The sequence below is a fragment of the Alexandromys fortis genome, unplaced genomic scaffold (assembly GCF_014885135.2).
Source record: "Alexandromys fortis isolate MF-2015 unplaced genomic scaffold, M_Fortis_MF-2015_v1.1 scaffold_5, whole genome shotgun sequence".
In the NCBI taxonomy this organism is placed as follows: domain Eukaryota; kingdom Metazoa; phylum Chordata; class Mammalia; order Rodentia; family Cricetidae; genus Alexandromys; species Alexandromys fortis.
This window is the reverse complement of record NW_026067924.1, coordinates 14,873,666-14,883,763: the sequence shown is the minus strand read 5'-3', so window position 1 is coordinate 14,883,763 and position 10,098 is coordinate 14,873,666. Positions and strand designations below refer to the sequence as shown.

Sequence of the window (10,098 nt, the reverse complement as noted above, 5' to 3'; positions counted from 1 at the left end):
TTCTGTTTATTTCTTTGAGACAGGGTCTCACAAGTTCATCTAGAACATAGTGTGTAGTCCAGGCTGGCATTGGGGTTCTGGCAATCCTCCTGCCTCAGCCTCTGGGGTACTAGAAGGATGCCAGGCTCAGTACTCATTTTCAGTGTATGCTGTTCCTATTGTTTCAGTGCCCTGACTCCAGGTTTGTGCTGCTTTCTGAAGACTACAGCTAAAGCCCCTTACAGGGGAATTTACTGTCCATGTCAGAGGAGATGGGAAATCCTCATAAAACAGTTGTGCTGAAATTACTTGGAGAGATTTTTTTTTTTTAAAAAAGTGCTGGGACCCCACTTCCCAGAGATAATAACTGCGTGGATTCCGGTCATCCATTAGTGACTTTTTGGCCCTTTCCTCCCTCCTTAATTGTTTGTGTGCATGAGTGAGTGCCACTGTGTGTAAGTTAGAGAACTTCTTGGAATCTCCATCCTATTGGAGGGAGGATTTCTTAAATGGCCTGTCAGACTTTGACACCTGAGCCATATTCAAACCTGTGACCTTTTCTGTCTTGAAAAGATCTAAAGATCGCCGGGCGGTGGTGGCGCACACCTTTAATCCCAGCACTCGGGGGGAGGCAGAGGCAGGCGGATCTTTGTGAGTTCGAGACCAGCCTGGTCTACAGAGCTAGTTCCAGGACAGGCTCCAAAGCAACAGCGAAACCCTGCCTCGAAAAACCAAAAAAAAAAAAAATAAAAAAAAATAAAAAAATAAAAAATCTAAAGAGTTAGGAGTAATAGGTTGTATCCTATAGCCTTATTACTTAGAATATGGACCCTGAGTGAGCTACATTCCACCATTTGGGATTCTGTTGGACATGCAGATTTAGGCTCCAATACTAGACCCATTGAATGAGAATCTGCTTTTTGTCAAGATTTCAGATTGTTTAAAGTTGAGGAGCCCTGAATTAGAGCATAGAGCCCAAGGTATCAGTGACAGATTCCTGTGTTGAAGAGGTCAACAGATGATGCATGTAAGGCTGACTAGGCCTTTCAGATACTTAAAGGTTTTTAATTCAGCATCACATTTAGAGTTTTTTTTTTTTTTCCGTTTTGTGTTTCATTTTTGGAATGTAATTCATTTCTCATAATTTTTCCTTACATGTTATAGATGCTGCGTAAATAGCAGGCACAAAACTATGTTATAGTAAAATGGAAGAACAAACATGTAACATGGAGGGCCTGCTTGTTGGGGTTTCTGTCCTGCCCAATACCCCACAGCCGGCAAGCCCCCCAAAAAATCACATAGAGATCTCCATAAGTTATAAACCTGATTGGACCATTAGCTCAGGCTTCTTGTTAACTTTTATAGCTTATATTAACCCATTGTTCTTATCTACGTTAGCCACGTGGCTCAGTACCTTTCAGCTGGGCAGATTACATCTTGCTTCTCGGTGGTCTGGGCTGGAATGGGAATGGGAGCTTCCTGCTTCCCAGAATACTCCTGTTCTCTTTTTTCCATCTCTCCTTCCTGTCTGGTTTTCCTGCCTATACTTCCTGCCTGGCCAATCAGCGTTTTATTAAAATACATGATTGACAGAATACAGATAATTCTCCCACACCACAAATAGCATACTATTTGAATTTTGAAGTGCAAATTATGGAAGAAATGACACGTGTGTGATCCTGCTTTTAATGCTTTTGTTTTTAAAGGGGTGTGTGTGCACGCGATGTGCACACTGAACAAGCTTCGTTTTATGCAGGTGTCCACAGGGGCCAAAAGAGGCCATCTGAACCCTTGAAACTGGGTTATAAACATTTATGAGTCACCCTTGATTATTTTTCTGTTGTAGGATATTTGATCACACTATGACCCCTGAGATTTCTTTGTTTACTGGAAGAACTTGTTTTTAGCTATGATGTGGCTCAGCCCTAGCACACACCTTTAATCCAAGAGATTTTTCTGCTTGAATATTAAAACAGGGTTAAATAAAATCAACCATGGGTTGAGAGGCAGAGTAAGCAATCAATTGACAGGAAAAAGCCAGTAGGAGGAAGTCAGGAGGTAGTGAGGAAGTAAAAATGGGGATACTCCCATTGGAGGAATTTTTTTCTTTCTTGGATGGCATAAGAGAAAGTCTGGGAAGACTGTGGGAGGAAACATCTGGGTGCTTTCTCTGTTTCTCTGAGCTAGCAGGTTTTTACCCCAGCATCTGGCTCCTGAGTCTTTATTAATAAAGTAGAGTGATAGAGACTTAGTTAAAAGCAACACAGTTCTAGGAACTGAACCCAAGTCCTCTGCAAGAACAACTGTTCCTAAGTACTGAGCCATCTATTCAGTCACATGTTTTCAATAGAAATGGGGGCCCTAACATATTTGACAAAGTTCTGAAATGACCTAGCCCTTTCTTTTTGGCAAGGCTACAGAAAAAGTGTAGTATTGAATGTTGAGTGAGAAAGCCTTTTCAGATTGGTAAAACTCCAAGTGGAATCTGGCATTAAACACAGTTTTTGGTGCTCTTTAAAATTATTTTTGACCGGACAAGGCATACATATCTCTGTGAGTTTAAGGCCAACCTGGTCTCCAGAATTAGGTTTCTGGAAAGTTAGAACTAGTACACAGAGAAACCCTGTCTCAAAAATCCAAAATCAAATTAATTAACTAATTAAAATTATTTTTGTGAATACAGAAGTGGTGTGGGAGGTCTTTCTGTCTGTGTGTTGCTTTTCGTGTTTAATGAATAAAGAAACTGCCTTGGTCTGTTGATAGACCAAAACTTAGGGAAATGGGAAAATGGTGTTGGAGGTCCTTCTGTCTGTGTGTTGATTTTCTTGGTTAATGAATAACGAAACTGCCTTGGCCCGTTGATAGGGAAGAACTAAGGTAGGCGGGGAGGACTGGACTGAATGCTGGGAGAAAGAAGGGCAAAGTTGGAGAGACGCCATGGATCCTCAGTCGGAGACAGACCTGTTGAAACTTTCCAGGTAGGCCACTACCTCATGGTGATACACGATTAATGGAGATGGGTTAAATTCATATGTAAGCATTAGCCAATAAGAAGTTAGAGCTAATGTGCGAAGCAGTGATTTAATTATTGGAATTTCTGTGTCATTATTTTGGTTCTGGGCAGCCAAAACAAGTATGCAGTTCCTTGCAACACAGAAGGTGATTCAATCTGGATGTGATAGTATATGCTACTTGGGAAGCTGAGGCAGGATTAGGATTGCCAAGGGTTTGAGACTAGCTTGGGCTACATGGTGACTCCTAGGGTATAGCCTGGGCATGTACTCAGATGTTGAAGGAGGCTTATTAATTTTGAAGTCAGCAGGTATACATTGTGAGACCCTGTCTCAAAGAGGCTGTTGTTACTGTTTATATTGGCATTGAATTATCCTGGCACCAAGACCTAGGCCTCTAATTATTCTTCACTAAAAAAGGAGAAGATGACTGATTCTAGAGCAGGGGTAAGTGAGGTAGAGGATGAACTTGGAATAATCTACAGTGCTAAAAAGTAAGGGCGTACCCAGAAAACATTGGAAATATCCCAGAAAAACATAGGAACCAATGTAAAAGCAGAGAGAATGAACAGTAGGGTGATTAGAAACAAGTTGTAGTCTGCACAATAAAATAGGAGTCCATATTTAAGTAAGTCCAGCTGTTGATAAGACAAATGACTATTGTAGAATTCAAACTGCTAAATGGCCAAGGTTTGAGGAGTTACAAAAAGCCTTTGAGAACTACAGAATGACTTCCACATATGTACAATCAGTGGATAATAAAATGGGGATGAAAGTAGAATTTAAAAAAGATGCTCACAGAGTCAAAACCCACAAAATACTGAGTAGAAAGTGGGGAGGATCAGTACTTTGCAGTGGGGAAATTTGATTAACACCTTAATTATGCATTGGGACACACGACTATGCTTCATTCCTGCCTCACAGTGCATAACCTTTATACAGTTGTAAGACAATATCAGGCTTAACTGGAGGATGTTCTATAGGACAAGTGGCCTGCAATCCTCAAAAATGTCACTCATGAGAGAGACTAAAAAAATGTTCCAGTTAAAAGATATTAAAAGATGATATATTGGTGGTAATGTTCATAGGTTGTAGGGGGTGTATATAAGCAAGTTTCTAGGGAAGGATGGAAGTAAGTGGTTTGGAAAGAAACCAAGGTAAGTAATTGTTACAAAGAAAATGTTCTCATTTAGAGAATTTGGGTGCATAGTTAGATAGGGATTCTTTTTTATTGCTCTTCAGTTTTAAAAGTAGATAACTGTTGTAAGAATCAAAAGTTATCCAAGTTCTTAAAGCTGACTGCTTTGAAGAAAGCTGTTCCTTGAGGCCATGCGCAGATGGATGGTTAGTATGCTTGTAGGTGGATCATCATGAAACAAGAAGCCAAAGTAATCACGGTCAAGCTTTTGAAACAACTCACTCTGGAAGAAATTGTTCCCTCTAGGGACAGACACACATGCCAGCACATGGAGGCAGAGACAACTTGCAGTTGTCCCCATCATGTGGGTTCTGGAGGTTGAACTCGGGCCACTAGGCTGACAGCAAGCACCTTTACCCACTAAGCTCCATCTCCAGCCCAACTGTGTATTTTCTATAGACTCTTAGGATTTGCCAAAGAAAATTAGTTATAGGATAAGTATCCATTATCTGAAGTGCTTGGGGCCAATATCTGAGCCGAGGTAATTTAGAATATGGATTTTCTAATTAGGAATGATCAGTCTGTTTCTTCAAACTGAGGGCAACAGATACAGCAAGATTCATGTTGAGAGGGCGTGTTGGAAGCCAGAAGTCAGATTTGGGTTCTTCAGGAGTAGTGCTCCTTGTTTCTTAAGACAGTCTCCCACTGGGACCATGGACTCATCCTTTAGGGTAAACCAGGTCTCAGGTATCTGTTGTTCTCAGCCTCCTGGTGTTGAGTTATAAGCATGCCACAACTTCCAGTGTTTAATGTGTGTGGGGGTGACAGCTGAGTTACTGCCATAGCCCCTAAATACAACAATTTGCAATTTGTAGTTTTTTTTTTTTTTAAAAAACCTTTATTTTGATCTTTCCAGTGTTAATCTAACCAACGAGGATTCAGATGATACCACCATTTTAGAAACCAGTCCATCTGGAACTCCTCAAGAAGACAGCAGCACTATCTCTTTCATTACCTGGAATATTGATGGATTAGATAGAAACAATTTGCCGGAGAGGGCTCGAGGGGTGTGTTCCTCCCTAGCTTTGTAAGTATTGTCACTTCTGTGGTAGTGACTGTGATCAGTGTGCTAATGGCTCTATAAAGCAAGAGTTGAAATTTGTGGCTTTGGAGCCTGTCCTGGAACTAGCTCTGTAGACCAGGCTGGTCTCGAACTCACAGAGATCCGCCTGCCTCTGCCTCCCGAGTGCTTGGATTAAAGGCGTGCGCCACCATCGCCCGGCTACATAGTAAGTTTTGTCTATAATTACTGATATGAAATGAAAGGTGCCCTCACTATCTGTTTCTGGCCTTGGTAAAGCACTGAAGTTCTCACTGCACAGCTTTTTAAGAGAATCTGAAGAGGGAACATTGAATACTTGTGTTGATGTATATGATCATTGAAAACTCTCAGTGTAGTGGATATAATGCTTTCCATTTTAATTCCACCGGGGTGATATGTAGAGGGGTGCTGGAATTGAACTCAGCCTTGTTAGGCAGGTGCTCTGTCCCTGAACTACACATCCAGCCCATTTTTAATCGGTCACTATGGTATTGTGTTTTAAATAACACAGATAAAGGTCAGTATAACATTGAGTACTAGGGGTCATGTAGGGTAACAGTTGCTTATATGTTTTGTGATTTTTCTAGGTAACTGAAAATAAATAATATCCTCGTGTTTTTGTTATATTGATCTTTTTAATTAGGTACAGTCCAGATGTGGTATTTCTACAGGAAGTTATTCTTCCATATTGGGCCTACCTAAAGAAGAGAGCAAGAGGCTACAAAATTATTACAGGTAGTGAATGCTTCTCTTGCCATCTGAATTGCCTTTTTCTTTGAAAAATAGATCAGTTGAGGAAAATAAGCAAGACACATGATTTATTTAAAAGATTTATAGATTATTTTATAGCTTAATGTTAATAAATGGAAAAATGATCGAAATGAATGTTTCTTTTTAAAATTTTTTTTATTTGAGCTATATATTGTTCTCTGCTCCCCACCTTTCCTCTTTTCTCCCCTTCTGCCCTCTTCCCTGATCCCATGCTCCCTATTTACTCAGGAGATCCTGTCTTTTTCTACTTCCCATGTAGAATAGATGAATATTTCTTTTTAGGAAAATAAAGTTTTAAAGTTTCATTCTTGTGTATTTAGTAAAATCGAATTGGTAGGAATTCCATTTGTTTCTGTTTCTTCTCAGGGTTTTATATATGGCAAATAGAGCTCTGCTGCCTTGCTACGTAAACATACCCCTCTCAGTTGTTATGAATTTTAAATGTGATAATTACAAAATTCTTATATTTTCTCAAAATTCTTTAATTTCTTTTTATTCCTTTCCCAGTATAATTTTAGTTTTTCTCTCATTTTGGCTTTGCTAAGTATGTTTGCTATAGCAGACCACAACTTATAATTGTTAAGCTGAATACTGTTGACTTTCAATTTTACATAGTCTTTGGTTTTTAATTTTGTTTATACTTGATTCCTAGGTGCTAAGGAGAGAGTTCTTGGTATTTGTTGCCCCCTCTTTGTTTGATTTCTTGGACGAATGATCTTTGGGGTTCTTTTTGCCTGTTACTTTGGGTTTTGTATTCTGCATCCTATGCTTCTCCCCTCGTTTTTCTCTCATTTCATCACAGCCTTTATTTTTTTTTCCTCCAGACAGGGTCTCACTATGTAGATTAAGCAGGTCTGTAACTCACCAAGCTGTCTTCTCTCTCTCTCTCTCTCTCTCTCTCTCTCTCTCTCTCTCTCTCTCTGCCTGTGCTGGGATTAAAGGTTAAAGGTGTATACCACCACACCCACCCAGCTAGAGCCATTTCCTGCTTTGATAAGCACATGAGTAGTAGAGTGGGTTTTTTTTGTTTGTTTGATTTTATATTTTTAATTTTACCATATTTGAAAATGCCTGTATTGTAGCCTTGTAGTTAGTTGAGTGGATATAAGTTTCTAGGTCATAAGCAATGTTTTCTAAATTTGAAAGCATTGATTCGATGACTTTGGTTTCTGAGAATGGTCAGTCAGCTGCCAGTATGATTCTGCCCATTCCCGTCTCATTATCAGTAAGTTTGAGGATCTCTGCTTTATCCCCGGTGTTCTTTCTACCTTTTCTTCATTTATTCTACCAGATGATTATTGGAGGGTTTGGTTAGAGGTTTGGGAGGTCTTCATTCCCCTTTCCTTGTTTTTCATCTAATTTTCCTACCATCCCCTATGCTTCCTTTCTTCCTTCTTCTTCTTTGTTTTTCCCCCTTTTTCTTTTTTGGAAGCCTCCTTACATTGTAAACTCCATAAACCCTTTATTTCTATAATTTTTCATAGTATTTCATATTTAATTATTAGGCCACTTGTTTACAGTTTATGGCATGTGCACTTGGTTTATGGATGCAGTATCTTGTGTCAATACACTGCTTTGTTTTTCTATTTTAAGTTTTCATGTCTTTGATTTGGTGAGCCACACTTCTTTGTTATGTGTATAGATGTTCTTCTCTATATATGTATGCATGCATGTACATCTGTGCACCGCTTGTGTGCCTTGTGTCCACGGAAGGCAGAACAGGTTGTTGGATCCCCTGAACTTGAATTACAGATGGTTGAGAGCTACCATGATCTTCTGTTCCTCTAGAAGAGCAGCCCATACTCCTAACTGTCGAGCGTCTCTCCAGCCCCTGCTATATTTCTTTGAATAAAGGAGGAGTTATGATTGAGTTCCTGAAGACATGATTCTGGTTTGACAGTGTGCAGTATTTATGAGGATATTTTGATTTTGGAATCTATCAGAAGCCAGCCAACCGTGTTTTTGTGATGTTTTTTCTTTTCTTCCTTCTGAGAAGCTCCCTGTGTTCCTGAACTTGAGATCTTCCTGCCTCCTTCCTCTGAGTGCTAGGATTGCATGAGTCCACCGCCACACCCAGCCTCATTTCTCTTTTTTGTTCTCTTTAGTTGTGTTACGTTGGTATTTTTATGTCACATAAACCTGCTCCTTTATGTATACGGATTCTTGCCTCTTTGTTCACATTTGAATTCCTGCTAAGAGAGAGGTTAAACCCTGCATTTTACTAATAGAAAATAAATTTTGTATAGTCAAATGGCTTGTTCTGTGGTAGAGAGATTTCTAGTTGTGGTGCATCAAATTTATGTCTTTAATCTGAGGCCATTCTTGTTGCTAAAGAATACTTCCTAAGTTGGGGATGGGGCACTCAACTGAGTACTGCAACTCATTCCTTTTCTCTGTGGGACACTGCTGAGCAGCAGGTGGTGGGGTGTATTCAGAGTTTTGGTATTGAAATATGTCATCTACGAATGTATTGGGCAGCATTCATGGTGGCTATCCTGGGACTCACATGGCCTGGGGTTGCAGGTTTGATACAATTGGTAGAGCCTCTAAAATTTAATTTAAGAAAAATGTAGTTTCTGGGCTATGAGGAACAAGGGAAGACATTCAAGCATGTTTGTTCTGTCTCCAGACTAGGCTCTTGCCTTGGTGGTGATTTTTGTTTCAGTATTTACCAGACTTTGGTTGAACACACCTACCAACTTGCCTTCTGTGGTTTACAAAAAAGTTGGACACTTGATTCACTGGCCTTTTGTTCCTAATCTTTTTGTGAGCTTCTAGATTTTAAATATTCTCAGTTTCGACAGGTAACAGCTAATTAATTTTGGCACCCATACTGCTTTCTACCCACCCCTGCTTCCTTTTTCTCCAGCCTTCTTTGTCCCTAATGGGTATATAACTTGTGCTCACACAAAGATTATACTATGGAGGCATATGCTATCCTATCCTATTCTTATTTACATATCATTTGTGTCTCTGGTTAAACTTTGATAAGGAACAGAAAACATTCACTTGGTTCACCTACTTCAAATGGAATCTCAAGGATTTGATCCTCTTTAAATAATGTTGCTCATTGTAACTGTAGGGGAGTTGGTGGTTAAAGTGAAGATACTCCTGACCTTTCCTAAATTCTTTTCCATAAATGTTTGAAGGTAATGAAGAAGGATATTTCACAGCTATACTGTTGAAGAAAGGAAGAGTGAAATTTAAAAGTCAAGAGATTGTTCCATTTCCAAATACTAAGATGATGAGAAACCTTCTTTGTGTGAACGTAAGTTTAAGTTTTAGGAGGTGGGTTTCCTGTTTGTGTTTTTGAAGGAATTGCCCTTACAGGTAAATTTATTCCTTACGTAGATATTCTTTTTAGTATTCGTGTAAGTGTGTCAGTGGTGTGTCAGGACTTTGGGGACTCAGGTCTCTCTTTCTACCACAGGTTTCAGGGATCAAACTCAGGGTTTTGTAGCAGGGCCCTTACCTGCTTAGCCATATCACTGGGACAGTTCCTTAAGTCCTGTTGTGTATGTCTGTCTGTAAGTGTGGGTCTGGAGGTCAGAAGACAGCTTTTGGGAGTCAGTTTTCTCCTCCCACTGTGGTTCTGTGTATCCATCTCAGGCTATCGGTTTTGTGAAGCAAGTGATTTTAAATAGTCTTAGAACACTTAGATTTCCACATAATTTTAGATACAAGGAAACTTAGCAAAGTTAGATTCTTAACTGATCATATGTTTTCTTGAGAGTATTTCAGCGTTGCCAAGGAGAACATTTGTCCAATAACTTGTTAGAGCAGTGAGGAAGATGAACACAGCATACAGCTCTAAGGAACACTAGCACTTTCTCCTGCTGGAGGGAGTGGGAAGCAGCCAGTCCTGTAGGTTTGGAGGGAGGAGTCGGAGAAACGTGGTACTCAGCTTGCTTGTTCCCTCACCCCTCTCTTTTTAACCCCGTGTGTGAATGCAAACACCCATGACAGACCTTTGCAAGTTGCAGCCAGGGTTACCCTGTGGGTGTGAATGAGGTTTATGTTTCTGTTAGGGTGATGGACACCGCTGTTCTTCTCGTTAATGTGACAATGCTTGAGAAAAGCAGCCTTGAAAAGTAGGC

At 39.9% G+C, this 10,098-nt stretch overlaps 1 protein-coding gene across 1 annotated transcript in view; it reads left to right on the top strand.

Moving 5' to 3' along the window:
* Tdp2 (tyrosyl-DNA phosphodiesterase 2) overlaps positions 1–10,098 on the top strand; it is a 50,288-nt gene that overhangs the window by 36,695 nt on the left and 3,495 nt on the right. The window contains exons 3-5 of the mRNA XM_050142735.1: positions 5,045–5,215; positions 5,874–5,965; positions 9,151–9,269. Of these exons, the coding sequence (XP_049998692.1) occupies positions 5,045–5,215; positions 5,874–5,965; positions 9,151–9,269 (382 nt within the window). The remainder of the gene's footprint in view (positions 1–5,044; positions 5,216–5,873; positions 5,966–9,150; positions 9,270–10,098) is intronic.